The sequence below is a fragment of the Sinocyclocheilus rhinocerous genome, unplaced genomic scaffold (genome assembly GCF_001515625.1).
Source record: "Sinocyclocheilus rhinocerous isolate Xijiao unplaced genomic scaffold, SAMN03320098_v1.1 scaffold371, whole genome shotgun sequence".
NCBI classification, from domain to species: domain Eukaryota; kingdom Metazoa; phylum Chordata; class Actinopteri; order Cypriniformes; family Cyprinidae; genus Sinocyclocheilus; species Sinocyclocheilus rhinocerous.
The window spans coordinates 138,876-160,074 of record NW_015624205.1 but is presented as its reverse complement, the minus strand read 5'-3'; the positions used below and the strand labels follow the sequence as shown (position 1 = coordinate 160,074).

Sequence of the window (21,199 nt, the reverse complement as noted above, 5' to 3'; positions counted from 1 at the left end):
ATAACAAAGAGTGAAAAATTTAAGGGGGTCTGAATACTTTCCGTACCCACTGTACATCATAAATACATCAAAATGCATACATCAAAACTTCAATATACTAAAATGTCAATTGAAGTTACTGATAACTCCGACTGGATTCGTCTGAAAGAAGAAAGTCATATACACCTAGGATGCCTTGAGGGTAAGTAAAACACAGTCTAATTTTCATTTTTGGGTGAACTAACCCTTTAACACAAGACAGGGGAACACAAAACTGGGATCGTGACATAGCCCCCACCCCCCTCCTCAAAGGAGCGACTTCCAGACGCTCCGAAATGACAAAAATTCAGGTCCAGGAGGGAGGTGGAACAGAGGCAGACCGAGGGAGAAATGGAGGGCCAGGCCCGTGTAGTGAAAGAGGACCTGGAAACTGAGGTGGAACACAGAGCCAAGGTGGAGCTGGATGAGCAGGTGACCAGAGCGGAGCCGGCAGAGCAGGAAGCCAGGCTCAAAGCCAGATGACTATTTCCTCAGAATTAAATGCAGCCCAACAACCAGACAAGTGAAACACGGTCTGGAGGTTAAGCTGAATATTATACTAATATAGAAAGTATGCAATTTAAAAGAATTGTGAATAATAGCTTGCAAAAACATAAAAAGGGAAAGGGAACCTCCCCCCGCCCCACGGGTATCACGTGTATCCCCACCCATGATGACGATTTAAAATGCAGTTTGCTCATATGCAAGAGATGGAGGTGGCGAGTCCTCGATCTCGTATCAATGCTAACAACATCAACCTCGTCGGAGGAAGATAGCTGCAGCATCGAGCTCTCACTCGGGGGGGGAAGAAACCGCAGAGCAGGCTTCCGAACAGCGAGAGAGAGCGCTAGATCCAGGGGATGAAGGCGGAGAAAGGGCGAAGCCCATCTCCAACCGCTCCACTAGATCCATACGCGATCCCCACAATCTCAATCGCCACCGTGCCTCAGCAGCAGTGAGAGCAGAACCGCAAGGACCGTGAACATGGACACACTTCTCAAAGCTGACATGCTTCAAGACACGGTCACGCAGAGGCATTCACAAAGCGTTTCGATGCAGTGCAAGTTCCCTTGGCATTATTTTACCTAAAATAGCCTACCTGGTACAGTGACACAAATGCAGCAAGAGAAGACACAAAATAAAAATCGTATGTTACTGTCGACCACTGTCTATACTCCTGCCCTTGTGGTGAGTGAAGACACAGTGACACAAATACTAAATACAATTAGCAGGAACAAAAAAAATGCTTTAAACAAAACGAAGGGATGTGGTGCTGGTGGAAGTGAAGGCCAGGCTGTGCAGGCGCCAGTTGGTCCAGAGGGCTGGGGGTTGTTCCTTTGTGATTTTTCAGATGAACTTGACCTTTCTTTTTTCTTTTTTTGTTTAATAAATGAGATTCTGAGGCTTTGCTTTTATTTACAACATACGCTTCTGTTCACAAGGTTGGAGTCAGTAAGATGTTTTTGAAAGGCTGAATTTATTTTATTGAAATAATACAGTAAAAAATACAGTTAAATCAGTCATTTTGCTTATAAAATAACTTTTGATCAATTGTTCTTGCTGAATAAATTTTTTTTATTTCTTTAAAAAAAAAAAACTGACCCCAAATTTTTTAACAGTAGCGTGTTTATTTATAAACATATTAATAAAAATATTATTAATATAATGCAAAATGGTTGTTTTGATTAAATACTATATGATTAAAGATCCACTGGTAAACTCACTCAGGGAATAAAAAAAGCACTGTGAAACATTGACTTCTCTTAATCCTGATGATTTTCCAACACTCAGAAACAGCCCTAGACTGACCTTGACCGTTGTTTATCTGGCTCTGGGCTCAGTCAGGACTCCAGTGCACCCAAGCACACATTAGTTCTGTTCAATATTTCAACAGCTCCAAATCCAGATGAATCAAGAGTGCCATGCAACATGAATTATTACTTATTTTATATTATACTGGAAATACACACACACCCCGCAAACACCAAAATCATCTACATGTAGCATCTACACGAATATGTACCGGATTATTCATATTTACACATTCATCTGGCAATCAAATTAGTCAGTATGTTGTTTTTGATATTTGTAACATCAGATTCCTGTCGGCACCATACTGTGCTATACACTGTCATTATTGCACTGTACCTGAGCGAGGTACAGCTTACAATGACACCCTGTGACCTGTCATAACATGCCATAGCATCCTTCCTGCTGTACACCATAATACTGCCGCACCTGCCATAGTCTGGCAAAACATGCTTCTCATGCATAATGCATATGCAGCTGTCTTACTGACCAACAAACTACACATAGGGAATATACATAACAGAGAGTATCAGTATGCAGCATGAGATACCCCACCAGACGAAATAAGACAGACCACACGTGTGCTTGGACACAGCTATGTGGATGTTTTCCATAACAATGCTACGCACTGGTGCATAAACCAGCATTTCAACATGTAGTTGTGTGTATTAGCGAGAGAGAGCGGGCTGTGGATGCCTCCAATGAACAAAAGGAGGATGATGTTGCAGAAGCGGGAAGGAGGGAAGAGAGGGAGAAAGGTGGGATTTTTGTAAGGTGTGTGAAGGATGGGCTGGGAGACTGAGACGATAAATTAAAAACAGAGATGAGTGCTTATCTGCACTCATTTATTTGTACCAAATCTCTTACCAGAAACGGCTTGACATGTTTGTTTTGTAAGGAGATTGATGGTTTGGGCTTTTCACCATTGTTTCTGCATATATTAAGTGTTCCACTACTCTTTCGGGATAAATGAGGTGTAAACATTTTTTTTAATTACTGTGGTAAATCGATATTTTCATGAATAAGACATGATGTTGGCTTGGAAGTGGACTAAAATATTTTACAAATTTCACATGTTTTACTAATAACATAATTTATTAACTCAAAAGATACTTGTTTATGACAGACTTACTAATAAAATAATTTTTTAGAAACATTAATGAAGACCAATGAAAATGTGTATAATTTTTTTGTGATTGTTTTTAATAAATGTTGATACATTCTATCATATCTGCTTTTGCACGAGCTGAAATAATATTTTCCACCAAGTTTAGATTTCATTTTAGTATAAAAGTAATGAAATTAATGAATATATGACATGACTAAATATTGACTAAATTTAAAGGATATAATAATAATCAAAAGACAAAAAATTATAACCAACATTTTTTTTTTTAAATGAACACTGTATATGTATATGTAGTTCATTATATGTGTGTGTAGAGCAAAGGAGATATAGAAATATTACTGTATGCGCATTATGAAGTGCCTAATTTTTCTCCATAAATCAGTTCAGCTTCAGATCCAAGCTAACCGTCTGAACATCCCTTTGTGAAGCACATGAAAAACATTCCCTGAAAACTAACAAAGTCTTGTTTTTTCTTTCCTCATGCCTTCGTTTCATACAAGTTGTGAACATGACTCAATCAAGTTTAACAAGCCTCTAGAGAGCTGAGTCATGCTTTGACTTTAATGAGAGCTAATTTTGTCATAAGAATAAGCCTGTCAAGCCTGAACATGGAAAATATTGCATCATTTCATTTCCAGTTTAAGCGTTTTCATTTGTAGTCAGAGAAGTGCTCAGACTGGAGCTGTATGCTGCATGGTTAAGATTGGAAAGAGGTGTGTTATGGTGGTGTGCTTCACTGTGCCAGACTTTACTCTGTTTTAGTGAGCTTAAATGTGTTTCATCAATCCTCTGTCACCATCTTAATTAGCCTATTCAAACTGCATGACAGCCTCTGCTGACCTGAAAAAACAACTCATTATAAAGGCCATGTCACCACCTATTTTTCTTTCATTTTATTTCCTCTTCTCCACTGAATTTAATATTCTCTTTTTCAAGTCAAAACTATTAACAGGGCTCAACAATAAGGATTATTTTTTTACTTTTTTAAACTTTTTTTTTTGTAGATTTTTACTTGTCCTGCAAACATTTTCAGTGCCCTACCATAATATCAAAAAATATATTTTCAACAATGCATCTTTGTCTTAAAAACTGCTAAGACAACTTATGTGTATCTGCTCTATTGTCTAATAAAGTGTCTTTAAGTGTCTTTGCTTGCTTTTCAGTATCAGGGTCATGTTCATTCATAATATCTGCAGTTTAAAGAAGCATAGTTTTATTTGCTGTGCAATCAGAATTTTGATGATGTTAGTCATTTGAATGCAGTTATTAGTGATCTGTTTTAGGCTAACCAACTAAAAGTAGAGCACTGTGACTCTGAATAGCTCTTTACTCCTTCTGTAGATGTTCTTAGTTTGACCCTTGTTTTGGGTCATTTATGAGCAGTAGTACATTTTCACTATGAGGAACTGTTGACCACATACGTATATATTTTTAGCCTATGAGTAGTTCATGTAATGGTTGAAGATAGGGGAACACGAAAGTTGCATTTTCCCTATAAATCCTCTCACTTATGTGTGTGTTTTTTTATCTGCTCATTTAAAATTCATTAGCAAACTGTAGAAAAGACAAGAGTTAACAAAAAAGGTATATGGTGTTAAAAGGAGTGCTGAGGTGCTTTAAAAGATCACCTTCATAACTGTCTAAATATTTCAGTTAAGATGGTCCATCTATAACAGCCTTACGACTAAGACACACAAATGCACTTACATGCGCATATAAAGGTGGGACTCAATCTAATGTGATACTTGACACGCACTGGCATCACACCACAGCACAGCTCTGTATCTCTCACCGTGCATCCAATCCTCTTATTCCTGATGTGGTATTTCTCTGAAAATCAAATTCAATATGTCACAATCCAGACTACGACAATAGGTGATAGGTGCAACAATAGGTGATGGAGCCTTTCATACAAGCACCTTCTGTAGGGATTCAGAACACATCCTGTGTGTTTACCTGTCTGTGCGTAAAGGAATATGTGCAGTAAACAAACTTGCAAAAATTAACTATTTTGCATGTTGTAACTGATGTGAAGAGAAGGGACGATGAGTAGTATTTTGATGTACATAAATGTATTTGCTGACTGTGTCTGACCCATTTATTAAGAGGTTTGGTCTGCCAGCCCTCAAGCTCCTCACCTCATTAAAGATCTACAGGCCTTGAAGGACATTACTGAAATAGCTTTCACAACACCTAGTAGATGCCTCATTGGGCTTCAGTCAGTGTTTATAATGGCTAATGTCTCTGGAAGATTAAAGGTCTGTTATAACAGAGAGGTAGTTTGCATTAGCTCACTTGAGCGTATAGGCTCACCCTTAGTAGATTTCGACCTGTGTCTCTTTAATAATAAGCCACATAATAGCTACAAGTGCTCCAAGATATAGAGAAGAAATTAGTGTGAATTTATTACTTCTAAATGGCAAAAACAATATTTACTGCTTCTCTAAACTATATAATAAAATAATAATATAAAATAAAAATGTCAGTCTGCTCAAATATATTTATCAAGACAAACAGCACCAGGTCAACCTTCAAGAGAGCATTGTGTAAACTTTTAATGAGCCTTTGTATTCCCCCTCCCTTTTTTCAGAAATTGATTACATGCAACAGTGAGGACGAGGGATTAAGAAGATTTACAGATAAATAGCGATGCTGGCATTTTCAGCCACATTTAATTCAGCAAAACATTTGTGCAACACCAGCAGGCATTAATGCTGAATTACCTTGACAGACAGACATGTTCTGTTCAGACACCCTTGGCCAGCAAAGGGTCAGAGGAGGAAGGAGCGGACAACTATTAGAGTCCAGTGTTATTTAGAGTTAACCCTTTTTTCTATAAATAAGGTTGCTTTCTCTTTGAGTTTTACATTTGTTTGGCCTAGGAGACCTACATTCAAGTATTTGCATTGTAAAACACAAATTCTGCCTGACTGCTAGCTGTGTACGAGGTGCCTTTTTGTGTAATGGATATTCAAGTAACCAAGTTTTTGTGTTTGTACATGCAAGTTTGGGTATGTGTGCTGTGGGCTGTGTATTTGTCTCTCTTTGTGACTGGTGCATTTTGTCCTCACACAAATCAGGATTTTTCCCAGTAGCATTGCCCAATATGGTCCCTGGCAATGCAGAACTGTACTATTCCGGAAATCAATAATGAACAAAGGATGAAGAAGGCAATTATGATGACCAAAAAAAAGAGCAGAACAACACTGGGCCTCCAGTGGGCCGCTTTTCAAGATTGGGTGGCAGAAGAGAGAAAAAGAAAAAGAAAGTGCATCATTCATACACACTCACTGAACGTGACGTGACTGACATGTGATTGACCTCAAAACAACTCTGTAATCCAACAGTGTATTATTTTAGTGCCTTAAGAATTCTTGTTTTGCCTTGAATCTGCCTTGCATTGTTTCTTTGTTTTTTCTTTTGTGCATGTTGAAACGCACTCACAGAGTCTTTGCTGTGAGGACCCTTCCCCTATAACCCTGAGCTATTCTGGGCTCTTCTTACTGATCTCTTAATAACCCCCTCTCATTTTCTCAATGAGAGAGTCAAAGCGGAAATCAGAACAGTAATCGCTCTGAAAGATGTTGGAAGAGAAGCATCGTACTTACAGGAAAATGCAAGTGTGTGTGTGTGTGCATATGTGTGTTTATTTTCATGTGCACCCCCTGCTGCTGCCCCGCCAAGAACTGTCATTTTCACAGTGGGTTGCCAGTGCTATGGTGGAAAAGAGGAGAGAAATAAAGAAGAGAAAAGCAAGAGTTAGATACAAAAAGAGCATGTGAAAGAAAGTCTGAGAGGAAAAGCATTGTGGAAGATGATTGGTGGCAAATAACAAGTTATTATTCTTAACTCATTTCCGCTGCTAGACTTGTATATGTGTTTGTGTTTGTGTGTGTGTGTGTGTATACATGTTTTTCTACACTGGTGGAGACTTAAACACTGAATACACACCAACTCATGGGGACTTGTGTCACCATGGGGACCTAAATTGAGGTCCCCATGGGTAAAGAAGCTTATAAATCATACAGAATTCGTTTTTTTGAGATTGTAAAAATGCAGAAAATAAAGTGTTCTGTAAGGGGTAGGTTTAGGTGTAGGGCGATAGAAAATACAGTTTGTACAGTATAAAACCATTACGCCTATCAAGGATAGTGAACCAGACGTGTGTGTGTGTGTGTGTGTGTAAAAAAAGAAATGAAGAAAAGAAAAATCAAACAAAGAAATGCATTTTGATTTGGGCATTTCTCCAACTTAAGCACAGTATGATTTTGGCTATAATTTTGTTGCCTGAGACAAATTTTTGAAATCATATATATATGGATTATTTCAATCAGAAAAAATAATGTCTTAATGGAAAACGAAAATGCAGAATGTTTCTGTGAGGGTTGTGTTTTTCTCTCAGTCTGCCTAACATGTGACATATTTAAATTTTTTACTAAATTGTCAAGACACTGGGACACATCTCATAAAACTGTCACTGTCCTGAGTAAACCGGGACATCTGGTAACCCAAGCCTTTAGGCTCCTGTCAGCCTAATTAATCATCTGAATGAATGCAGCATGAACTTGAACGACATTTTCTGGTCTGCATTTACAGGCTATGACAGCTGATGTGCAGCATGAGCGGATTGAGAAAGTGGAGTTTTCAGGAAACTAAGCTACATTAAAGGGATAGTTCACCCAAAAATGAAAATTTGATGTTTATCTGCTTACCCCCAGGGCATCCAAGATGTAGGTGACTTTGTTTCTTCAGTAGAACACAAACAAAGACTGTTTCAGTCTGTCAGTCATATAATGTAAGTGGATGGGAATCACGGCTTTGAGAGTCAAAAAAACATACACAAACAAAACCAAATTAAACCCTGCGGCTCGTGACGATACATTGATGTCTAAAGACACGAAGCGATCGGTCTGCGCAAGAAACTGAACAGTATTTATGTAGTTTTTTACCTCTGATTTACTGCAATGTCCGAACTTTCCTGAGCACGTTCGCGTCTTCTTCTTCGGCAGATCGCAGACTGATAAATGCATTACCGCCACCTATCTCTCAAATGGACCATTGACACTCCGAATTGAGATTGTAGATAGAGTGTCAATGGTCCATTTGAGAGATAGGTGGCGGTAATGTGCTCTGGAATCTGCGATCCGCCGTAAAGCAAGAAGAAGAAGAAGACGCGTCAAGCGCCGGCTGTTGAACGCGCTCAGGATGAGCTCTGGACAGTTCGGACATTGCGGTTAAAATCAGCAGTAAAAAACGATATAAATACTGTTCAGTTTCTTGCACAGACCGATCGTTTCGTGTCTTTACACATCAATGTATCGTCACGAGCCGCAGGGTTTAATTTGGTTTTGTTTGTGTACGTTTTTTGACTCTCAAAGCCGTGATTCCCATTCACCTCCATTAAATGACTGACAAGACTGCAACGGTTTGAGTTAAAAATCTTCGTTTGTGTTCTACTGAAGAAACAAAGTCACCTACATCTTGGATGCCCTGGGGGTAAGCAGATAAACATCACATTTTCTTTTTGGATGAACTATTCCTTTAAATTAGCTTCAGCATCAGACAGAAACCTGTTGTTGATAGAGTTATACAAAGATTTTAATGTTTTTATTGGTACACAGTGCAGACCCCTTCAAATAATACGCAAATGAATGCAAACATACAGTAGCTTCACTCGCAGCCTCAACACCATCACCTTGACTGATAAATTCCCAGCTCTTTCCTGTCGAATCTGCATTGGTGTTGTGGTTCACTGCATAATATCGTTAGTGAAGCAAACCAAAGATGACATGCACCAACATTAACAGAAATGAAATGTTGCTGCATGCAAATTTTTATCTCCGTTTCCATTTTGATTTTTCCATTGGAAGCCAAACCAATTCCATATTACATTATCGTTAGTGGTTTAGCACTTAGTTCTCGAGTAATGCTGTTATGTTTGTGTCCTCAGGGGCACTATTTATATCCCGATCTTTCTCTGTCAAATAGACAGTAAACTGCTTCGGTCTTGCTCGGTTGTCTGCTCATGATGTGCTGGGTAATAGGTGTTTTCACTGTCACGGTTTATGATGGCTGTTGACAGAAGCCATCACCCTATCGCGGGCCATTTTCATCAAGTCATAAGCTCTGTGTGATTGTCAAACCATCGTCTTGTAAAAGTGCATATCACAGAACAGTGTGATCCTTAAAGAGATTGTTCACCCAAAAATTAAAAATCTGTCATATCTATATATGAGTAATAAACACAAGCATGCTGAGCTAAATTATTTGTGCATTTCACCTATTATGAGCATTTGACGTTTGTCTCTTATGCATTTACTTTTTTTAAACTTTTTTTTTTTATGTAGCAAACGCTCATCAACACTGATTTAAATGTTTTAACTGAAATGTCTAAGATTTAAATGTGTCAGTTAATTTGCACGGAAAGTTACTTTATTTTAGGGAATCAGCAGATGGACTGGACTCTACTAAATATTCATGTTTTGGCTTTACCTTTTTGTTTATTTGATAAATTATCCAGATGGACACTCCATACATCTGCATGAAATAACAGCACTTTGGTATTCATACAATTAATAGATGTTCATAAGTACAGTTCAAGAATGGAACGCAGAAGCAAAACTCTTGATGTAATTGACTTGCATTAACAGCATCATGTCTGCACTTTGCGATTGAATGTAACATCCTAATATCCACACGTGTGGGAAAAAAACTTCTCTTGGGATTCTTTCTCTGTATCTGCTTGTGTGTCTTACTCTGCTTCTCTTGTCCTCTCTGTCACCTCTTCCAGACACTGGCAAAAGTTCCTCTATCTTGTTTCTATTGACATCTGGTAATCCGTTTACAGCTGTTCGCTATAGCTGTGAAAATACAAGAGCATTTGCCATCTTTGCCTTCACACCCTCAGACATTAAGAATAAATAAGGCAAGTGAGAATGAATGAGGGGAGAGAGAGAGAGTTTGACTAATGATGTTTCCATGTGAGCTAAATTCCCCATTATTGACACAATAGGTAATTATTCCACCTATTCCTCACCTTCAAAATGAGCAAGAATGTTTGAATTGGTTTGTCTCCCACTCACTTGACTGGTGAGGAGTGCCTGAGGACAACGGTCTCCACGGAGACCAGGGTAACCAGGGTAACCTGGCCTTTGACACTAGATCAGTTTTCGGAGGAAATAGGTCGAACCTTTGGCACGGAAAGGAGGGTCTCTATCACCTCTTATTGCAGAGCTATAATTGCAATCATGTTTGGTTAATCTTGTTTGGTTAACATTACTCACATTAGTTTAACTTTCAGCATCGTCTCTTTTTTTGAGTATGTGTCTTGGACCGTTATTCTGCCCATAGTCCAACACAGAAGCCGCTTCCTCCTCTCTCTCAGAGTGAGTCATTCAAGTGCATCCTCACTTTCTTTTTCAGAGGAGCTATGAACTCTACTCTCCATTTTTGTCAACACTTGGCCTCCTGCTTAAAATGAGAACCAAAAAACTGCAGAAGTAATGATATAGGGAGGTTGCAATTATATTTAATTGTTATTATATTTAATTTAATTTAATTGTCAATAATGCTCATTAGTATTAGTATTGGTGTTGGTAAAAATATATTTTATAGTATTAGCTTTGGTCTGGTTTAACACTGTATTAAATCAAGACAGAAATAGGAAGCATATATTTCATTGAGTAAAAGGAAACGTTGTGAATTTTACTTTGTGTTATTTGATTTATTTATTTGTTTGTTTGTTTATTTACGGAAAAGTCAGAAAGGAGAAATATCATTAAAGAAAGTTCAGTTTAATCGTAGTTGTTCTCCTTTGGGGTTACATCTGCTGACTGTTTATACATCCTTTCCCCATGACATGTCACAGTTCTGGCTAACATAACACAACATGAAGAAATAGTCCCATTTCCTCTTGCTTTCTGCCTCCATTCTCTGTCCATCTCAATAAATAAGTCTCTCTTCGACCTCTCTGTCTTCATTATTGTCCTGTCTGGAAGTGGAATACGGCAAAATAATCTCGCCATTCTCAGGGTTTAACATGATGGTTCAATAAAAGCTAAATGAAATGGAAAAGCATTTTTTTTTTTTCAAATAGAGATTTGCTGATACATAAAGCAAACAGCATTCTATTTCATTTTGGGGAGAGTGAAAGGTCAACCTTTCATTTACCCCAACTACTATTTACTCCTCTCTTCTCTCTCTCTCTACCACCCCAGTGTTATCCCTATACGCTGTGTGCAGCCATCAGGATTTAAATTGACCATGACTACACAAGTCTGTGGCCTCAAAAATAACTGCCACATTTATCCATGAATCATAGTCGAATAACAGCAACCATTTTATCATGAGGATGCATATTTTGTCCTTTGAAGCCCGAATTAAGCATCTGTATCCAAAGCCATTTTCCCCATTTTAGACATATCTGTGTCAGACAAACAAATTGAAATGACAGTTACTCATGTGGCACAATGCTTAATGGATGATGACAGTACAAGTGCAGCTATTCAGACGTGTACCTGTGAATATGCAGCCGTTTGATTTCACCCACGGTGAGTGAGTGCTAGGAATATTACTGGCAACGTTTGTGTTTGCTTTTTAATCCCCACAATTCTTCAGAGGAGAGAGGTCCTGCATTTAGGATAATCAATCAAGCATGCTGAAAGGTTTGAGCATGCACAGCCCCGTCCAAAAAATATTAGCTAGTGTGCGTCTCTGCCAAGACATACAGAGTCTGGTCTTAAACTATTTGCTTAATGCCTCTGAGATCAGCGCAGCACAGAAAAAGGTGTAAAACATTTCATGATGAAAATTGTGTAGTACAGCATGAGGTTAATAATGTAACTAGATCTCATTCACTGCAATGTTTTATTTTCACCTAAATCCTAGCAGTAGTTTTGATAGTAGGTAAATGGTCACAGAGGGCTAGTCTCATGTAGGGTTGACCTTTTGCCATCAAGTAGCCCTTTTCTTTTATGGTCGTGCCCTTGAGCAAATGACACTTAGCCTCTTGTTGCTACAGGGGTACTGTTGCTGTAATTAGTGTAGCAGATGATGAACATTGTCTGCTAAAGGGCAAAGTCATAATCTCTGTCTAAATATCACTAACTGAGCTCTCAGTGTGTATGAGGTAGGACTCGGAACCAAGAGCAGCTTTTTACTGGAACTGAATGATTTTCATGACGGTCTGTTCTGCTAATGGATTTTTCATGTTCATTCTTCCGTGTTCCCTGTATTACTGTTCAGGGTGAAACATACAGCGCTGCCTGACCAGTGAAGTCCAGCTGCAAAGAGAAAAACTCATATAAGCTGGCTCTTCTAACGATGCTGTATTTATTAATCTTAGTTCATGTTAATTTCAGTGTTAGTTAATAACATTAAATAATGTTAACAAATTAAACCTTATTGTAATTCAAAAATGGACTTGAAATGACTGATTTCTATTTCAGGCTGCAAGAAACACAAATTTTGCTCTTACAATAGGTACATGAATTAATTTTTAAGTTATATGTGTCAAATTATTCTAAAATTTATTTCAAATTGAAGGGCCTTGGAGGGCCAAACCTTTATATTAAATTTGAACAGTGACTGCTTAGAGTAGCAGCTTTTAAATGAACTGCTGTTTTAAAATCCTCCCATCAAATCTGCTGTAACGTTGTTATCATAACGGAGACAAAGCCCCATATGGCGCTTTTTGCGCGTTTAAAGTGGTAGGCTGAGATTACTCACTCAGATCTCACTGGAGTCAGAATCAGAGAGCCCCTGCTGAGACGGGGAAGGAGATTAAGCTTTCCCTGTGGAGAATCTGTGCTGTTTTGACCCAAAAAGACTCTCTGGAATTGGTGACTACATATGGAGAAATTTTCACATTGGGTCCTTCCTACTGTTAATTGATAGACATAGGTCCATTAGGTCATAGAGATTATGTGATTGCTCATCACTGCTTTTTATAACAGAGTTTTAAAGGTGCAGGTTTACATGAAATCCATGTTTGCAGAACTCAGCCGAAAGATCTGGAGATTTTTGTGTATTTATTTTGATAATTTGATTATGCTTTCAGTTACCAATAACTGTGTAGTATGGAGCACCGCACATGACATTTAAAAAAAAAAAAAAAAGGATATTGTGTTCATTAATTTGTTCCCTTATTAATTTGTTTACTTGTATCTATTTTTTCTTCGACATGTCATGTGCAGGGCTCCATAGTGTAGCACTCTTTCAACTCTATTTAACACATTTTACTGTGTATTTAATGATTATTTGACAAACACATTTTAACAGATTTCCCAATAAAATTAGAACAGAAATAGTGAGTAAAAAAGACTGCAGATTCTGCCTATATAAATGTTATGGATGAAACAGTATTTGTGTTTATGAGAAATGGGGGAATCTCTGCATCATCCAGCTTAATATAGGTGCTGGCTTTGTCTGTGCTTATTAATGGAGCAGAACTGATTGATTCCAGTATTGACTCTGAAAGGCATATATCATTGGCATTAATTAATCTACCTACATAATTCAGCAATTTCCAAATGCCCCAATTCAACCTAATCTCTTTAGCTTTTAGGGAGAGGATCTAAATAAGTTCCTTTCCAGGACTGTCACAGTTCAGCTGAGTTTAGATTATTCCAAGTTTGTCTCCAGGAACACGTCTATATCATTAGTTATATACGTTTATTACTGTTGTGGTATCACACATCTAAACATGACTTTATTTAGCATATTTTATTAGTAAACAAATAAGCAAATGGGATTGCGCCTAATCGGATTGTTTCCCACCACAGTAAACCAAGGCTCCAATATATGATGCATGGCTGACTAAAGACCCTTATACACAATATGAATGCGACAAGAGATAAAACCATCTCAGTGTAATGGGTTTTTTTCCCATTCACCAGCTGTGACCGTGACAAGCGACAGGACATTGTTGATCACATGGTTTTTATTTATGCAGTGTCACTCTACATAGGCCTGCTCACTGTAAAAATCTCATCAGTCTCACTCCTCATAACTGTACATTATAGGGATTTAACGATACATCGATATGGATCAGTGCACTGATCAAGAATAATTGCACTTTGTAAAAAAATGTATATATATTTTTAAGATGCACCATGTTAGCCACATCTGCATGCATGCATGTCTTAAAGGAAAAACCTCTCTCGAAAGAGACGACTTGTTTAACTGTTATAAAATGATTGTTACTGGGACTTTCTTGACTATTGTCATTGCTTATCTTGTTGCTTGTCTCATTGAATCTCATCGAATTGTATCATGGTATGTTTTGAGGTCTCAGCAAATATTGTATCTCTGGTTAAGAGGATAGATGTCAGATTGTATCATGATGAAAAGTCTAATTTACAGCCTAGATCATGGAATATTAAATATCTTCTGATTGGCTGAGATTGTGTCACGTCACACAATAGTCTCTCTTTCAGGGTGAACAAAGCACTTGTTGCTGGAAACGTGTTGCATCTTTCCTGGATAGGACATGGTGTAAGAAAATTGATCACTTGATCACAGGATCACCCCTACAATCCCACATATTAACATCATTAAGATTGGTTTAACTGTATTACTTGGCCACAACAGCTTTTTAAGGGTGTGTTTTTGCCATTTTTTTTGCCCCAAGCACAAAGCTGTGATCATCCAAACAGTGCGAGCATTGTTATCCCTTTTTTCCTTTTGTCTTCAGTGTTTTCATGGGTCCTCGTCGCTGGTGTAGGTGTTTGATGTGTGGGCTGTTCTTCAGTCTGAGCTCAGCCATTATGACAGGCAGGAGGGACTTAATAACAGTGCTTTCACCCCAAGCAAGCTCCTGACAAATTACCTGTGTGAGACCTGGATTTAGAGAAGGGTCAGTGGAAAGATCACGCTCTCACACACACACAAGCACATACAAACATTTCCTTTGCCTCTCATGAAAAGGGAGTCTCTTCACTGGCCTCTGTACCTTCACACTATCACACAGACATAATAGAGCAGAGGGTCTTTCTTAAAGGGATAGTTCACCCAAATAGAAAATTCGGTCTTTATTTACTCACCCTTAGCTTAGCCCGTATGCAAAAGAATGTATTTTTCAATGACAGTTCATAGTGATCATGGTCATATGCTATATTTCAAGACTTTTAAGTCATAAAATAGCTTTGTGTGAGCACAAAAATTTATTTTAAAGGAATAGTTCACCCAAAAATGGAAATTCTGTCATCACTTACTCACCCTCATGTTGTTCCAAAGCTGTTTGAGTTTCATTCTTCAGTGAAACAAGATATTTTGAGTAATGTCTGAGAAATATCTTTGAGAAGTGTTTTTTTTTATTGATTGATTTATTGTCCATACAGTGGAAGTCAGTGGTCACCAAAACTTTCAACTGCCTTTGAATATATATTCTTTTATGTTCTGCAGAAGAAAGAAAGTCAGGTTTGGAACAACTAAGGGCAAGTAAATGACGACAGAATTTTTAGGAGAACTATCCCTTTAAGTTAATATTCACTCCATTGATATGTTCACTTAAAAACCATTGAGACTAGACTCAAGCATTGGGCAGGTTTGTGAATGAATAGTTTTTTTAAACCAGTTTTATGAACCGGATCTGCTTGTTTAAAAGAACAATACACATTTCCGTTTAGAATGACTTGAGGAAGATTAAATGATGCTAGACTTGTGAACTATGCTTTTAATCTGTGCCACTGACTCTTGACCCCACTGTCTGTTTGAGGACTCTCACTAAGAGAATCATCTCTTCTAGGAATCCTATTTCTCTTTCTCTCTCTCTGAGAGGTGCATCAGGTAGAGCTAAGCCAGAATGCAAACCTGAGCAAGTCGCGGTTGTTTCAGGAGAAGCTTTCAGCATTCAAACAGCACTCCACAATTCTCCCCTCGGCTTTTGTGCAGTTGAGTATTGAAAATTTGCCATTGCCGCAGTCAGTTTTCTTCAAGTCTGTCTTTTGTTCCAGTGGCTGAGCTCAGGTGCACAGAACAGACCTCTCTCACTCTCTCCCCCTCTTCATCTCTCTGTGCTTCTCATTTTCTCGCTCAGCACTGACTGGAAATCAAAACTGCCAATTTGCATATGAAATTGGGTGGAAAGCAAAATTAGTAGAGCTGCATTGAGTAAAAGCAGTTACACACACATGTACACTCAGACATGTTTGTCCCTTTCGCTGGCTGCTCTGTTTACAAAGTTCCACTGCTCCGAAAGACTCAGTGGAGTGTTTGAATTAGCGACTCGTTCAGAGCTTTGTCGCGTGATGAATATTACCGCTGTTCATTAGCATGAGTAATTAGGTCAATACTATCACGTGGTCTCGTTCATGAATGCTGTGTAAAGGTAAAGCATTTGAACATGGCAATTTCAGAGAAATGTTGAGACAAGCAGGATGATTGTTCTATCAGGTATTTGTGTAAATCCTCCAAGCTGTCTACATTGTATTTCATCCAATAGACATACAAAGCTTGATTGTACTTAATGTCACTTGTCTATTGTGAAAGAGGATCCGGTTGGAGATCTTTAAGCAGATTATCTTATAACCGATTACATGACCTACAGACATTTGCTAAAACCTCATTCTGAAGTGGCAGTCAGACATCATCATCGCAGACTTGTGATTACGCTGTTAAAGCACCATCAGCCACCACATTCTGCCCCATGTTGTTTTACCAGCCTCTATAGCCTCTTCCAGACCTGCCAGCTCGCCGTACTCCTCTGGGACAGTCACAGGATGTTGTTTGATGGCTTTTATCCACAGACCACAAAGGGGGCTCTGTGCTAAACTCTGCGAGTTATTGCTTTAAGAGGGAAGTTTTACAGAGAGGAGATTCTTTCCTTTTTTCCCCTAGAGTCTTTGTTTTGGGATGGATAACTTGCTTCACAGAGATCCCTTTGAGAGTCTCTCTGTTTGTCAGTCCCTGTGAGGATCCCAGCTTGTTTTTCTGTACTGGTAGCAGGTAGTGAACTTGCCTCCCGTTAGAGACGCTTCACTACGCAGTTGGTTGAACAACAGCGTCACATAAAGGACGTTAAATGAACTGCAGCTTACAACAAAGTTAGATTTGTTTGGTGAATTCACAAAACTCTGGGACATTCAGAGGCATAGACGTTATTCTGGATACTAGGCTTTTTTTTCTGGCTAAGATATCGACTTCTGTTTTGCCTTTATGTGTCCTCTTTATCTTTTATTTGTAGCATGCATGTGTTTTTTTATGTGTGTGTTGAGCATCAAAAACAAAAAAAGATACATTAGTGCGCTTTAAGTGTCTTGAGTATAATATAATTCACAGCTTTACTGTACAGTAAATAGATGATCTAGATTATATATATATATATATATATATATATATTACGCATATAAAAAGTAAAATATTGCACATTCTTTAATAAAAGGTTTACTCAGAAAAATCTATGTTCAGGAAGCCATGCTTTGCTGTCTAATATGTGTAAACTAAAGAACATACATCTTGACATGCAGTCACTGAAGACATTGTGTTTTTTTAGGTGATCTTGGTGAGCTCCAGCATCAATGAACATGACCAGATGCTCTTCATCAGCACAGATGAGGGTTCATCCTTCCAACGGCAGCCTGTCTCCTTCACCGTGGATACACTCCTTTTCCATCCATCTGAGGAAGACAAACTTTTGGCTTACAGCAAGGAGGCGAAGGTCAGTGATGAAAGTGTGGGCCAACACAGATTAATGCAGTCGAGTAAATGACTATTAATAACACAAATTGAAGTTTTTTTGGCAGCTCCAAACCGGTTGCTCACAAGATCATAATGTGTCTTAATTCCAGCTGCATGTTTGTAGCTTTTCTTGTCAGGCTCAACTGCCTGAATTAGTCTTTGTAGCTTTTTCAGTATTAATGATTTAGGTCTCGGCTGAACACCTTGACCAACTGTTCTCAACACATTTCTCACCCAGCTTTGTTTATTGCTCTGCTTTTTGCTCTCTAGCATATTGGCATCCTCATTATTAGAGTTATGAGCAGCACTGTTTGGCCTTCAGGCCATGGTTGTCTCTCGCTAAAGAGCATGTTTACATTGTTAACGGCTGGGTGAGCAACGAGGCAAGATCTGTGTGTGTGTGCGTGAGTGTTTATGTGCAGTTGATGAATTGCTAAAACCCCTAGACACTGCTTGCAACACACTGCATTTATCATCTCTGAGATTAAATGGAAAAGACAATGAAAAGTGTGTATTTGTCTGTGTGTGCTGTTATGGTGCAGTTTGATGGGTATTTTCCATGCAAGTGGTGATCAATATATTCTCATTATAGGAATGATCAATTGGGGACAGATGCACACGCGCACACACACACACACACACACACACACACAATCATACTTAACATAAGTGATTTTAATTGGTATATATGGACAGTTTCCCACAACCTAATCGCTATATACAGTATACAATGAATCGCTCATCTAATTCTCATGATCCTGAGAATTTGAAAAAGTGTGTTTTACTCTAATCCAGTTTAAAAATCAATGTTATGACCATTGCTTCAAGCATCCAGTGGCAGTAAATAGTGATTTATTTGTCTTTCTTTATTTTTCAGCTGTATATCTCCACCGATCTGGGTCACAAATGGACTCTGCTACAGGAGCGTGTTACTAAAGACAGAGTTTTCTGGTGATTTTCTAAAAGTCATTTTACACTACTTAAAGTAAGAATGTCTGAGCTGCTGTCTTCCATACAGTGGGGATGAGGGGCTGTAAAGCTTCACAAAAAAACATTGTAAAGGTGGTGTGAAAGACTTCTGATGACATATGATGGGAAACAGACTAAAATATGAGCTGTTATTCACTTAAAATGTTGCTTGATGACTGTGGTCACCATTTACCTTCACTGGAAAACAGCAGCTTTGTCATTCTGCTAAAAAGAACTTATTTTGTATTCCACAGATGAAAGCAAGTCTTCCTGGGTGTCAGTGCTAGTTTGTTTTACTTTTCCCTCTGAGACTTTCTTTTAAATCTTTTTTCCCTCTTTCTCTTCATCCACCTTCTTAGTGGAATTCAACCCCTTTTTTCATTTTCCATTCCTCCGCTCCCTGGTTATGGTTCACTGCTACCACAGCTGGGATTGAAATCCTGTACAGAAGTGATTTATTTCTCCACCCCAACCAGTCATTCTGTCTGACCCTCTCTTTCTCTTTTTTGATCTCTCTTTCCTGATCTTTCGCTCTCTTCTGCTTGCGTGCCATCCTCCCAGCACACTTTACCAGATTCACATACACACAATATACGATCCTGTATAGTTTGTCTGTGGTTGATAGTGATAAAAGATCCTTTTCAGCATCTTTTCCGATGCTCCTGTCAGCATCTGCCATAATAAACCCCATCCAGCACTTTTTATTTGGCTGGAGGTTTTACAATGACACTGTAATAAAGGACGTTAAATGAACTGCAGCTTACAACAAAGTTAGATTTGTTTGGTGAATTCACAAAACTCTGGGACATTCAGAGGCATAGACGTTATTCTGGATACTAGGCTTTTTTTTCTGGCTAAGATATCGACTTCTGTTTTGCCTTTATGTGTCCTCTTTATCTTTTATTTGTAGCATGCATGTGTTTTTTTATGTGTGTGTTGAGCATCAAAAACAAAAAAAGATACATTAGTGCGCTTTAAGTGTCTTGAGTATAATATAATTCACAGCTTTACTGTACAGTAAATAGATGATCTAGATTAGGATTGGCCATATAATAGATATCTAAACTATAGAAATAAACATAAGTGACACTTTACCAAGACTGGTTTTGTAATGCAATGAACAAAAGATACTGCATAGTTAGATGACAAAAATGCATTATAATGTCTATATAAATATGTAAACATAATATAAACATAAATTGCAGGTATATATATACTGTATATATATATATATATATATATATATATCCTCTGCTCTTAGCTGTCTAATAAGTGTAAACTAAAGAACATACATCTTGACATGCAGTCACTGAAGACATTGTGTTTTTTTAGGTGATCTTGGTGAGCTCCAGCATCAATGAACATGACCAGATGCTCTTCATCAGCACAGATGAGGGTTCATCCTTCCAACGGCAGCCTGTCTCCTTCACCGTGGATACACTCCTCTTCCATCCATCTGAGGAAGACAAACTTTTGGCTTACAGCAAGGAGGCGAAGGTCAGTGATGAAAGTGTTGGCCAACACAGATTATTGCAGTCGAGTAAATTACTATTAATGACACCAATTGAAGTCAGTGTTTTTTGGCAGCTTCAAACAAGTTGCTCACAAGACCATAATATGTCTTAATTCCAGCTGCATGTTTGTAGATTTTCTTGTCAGGCTTAACTGCCTGAATTAGTCTTTGTGGCTTTTTCAGTATTAATGATTTAGGTCTCGGCTGAATGTCTTGACCAACTGTTCTCAACACATTTCTCACCCAGCTTTGTTTATGGCTATGCTTTTTGCTTTCCAGCATATTGGCATCCTCATTATTAGAGTTATGAGCAGCACTGTTTGGCCTTCGGGCTATGGTTGTCTCTCGCTAAAGAGCATGTTTACATTGTTAACGGCTGGGTGAGCAACGAGGCAAGATCTGTGTGTGTGTGCGTGAGTGTTTATGTGCAGTTGATGAATTGCTAAAACCCCTAGACACTGCTTGCAACACACTGCATTTATCATCTCTGAGATTAAATGGAAAAGACAATGAAAAGTGTGTATTTGTCTGTGTGTGCTGTTATGGTGCAGTTTGATGGGTATTTTCCATGCAAGTGGTGATCAATATATTCTCATTATAGGAATGATCAATTGGGGACAGATGCACACGCGCACACACACACACACACACACACACACACAATCATACTTAACATAAGTGATTTTAATTGGTATATATGGACAGTTTCCCACAACCTAATCGCTATATACAGTATACAATGAATCGCTCATCTAATTCTCATGATCCTGAGAATTTGAAAAAGTGTGTTTTACTCTAATCCAGTTTAAAAATCAATGTTATGACCATTGCTTCAAGCATCCAGTGGCAGTAAATAGTGATTTATTTGTCTTTCTTTATTTTTCAGCTGTATATCTCCACCGATCTGGGTCACAAATGGACTCTGCTACAGGAGCGTGTTACTAAAGACAGAGTTTTCTGGTGATTTTCTAAAAGTCATTTTACACTACTTAAAGTAAGAATGTCTGAGCTGCTGTCTTCCATACAGTGGGGATGAGGGGCTGTAAAGCTTCACAAAAAAACATTGTAAAGGTGGTGTGAAAGAC

The 21,199-nt window shown here is 38.3% G+C and overlaps 1 protein-coding gene across 1 annotated transcript in view; it reads left to right on the top strand.

Annotated features, from left to right (window-relative positions):
- Nucleotides 1-21,199, top strand: part of LOC107739433 (VPS10 domain-containing receptor SorCS2) — a 161,429-nt gene that overhangs the window by 113,018 nt on the left and 27,212 nt on the right. The window contains exons 4-5 of the mRNA XM_016551539.1: nucleotides 17,448-17,612; nucleotides 18,510-18,583. Coding sequence (XP_016407025.1) covers nucleotides 17,448-17,612; nucleotides 18,510-18,583 — 239 coding nt within the window. The remainder of the gene's footprint in view (nucleotides 1-17,447; nucleotides 17,613-18,509; nucleotides 18,584-21,199) is intronic.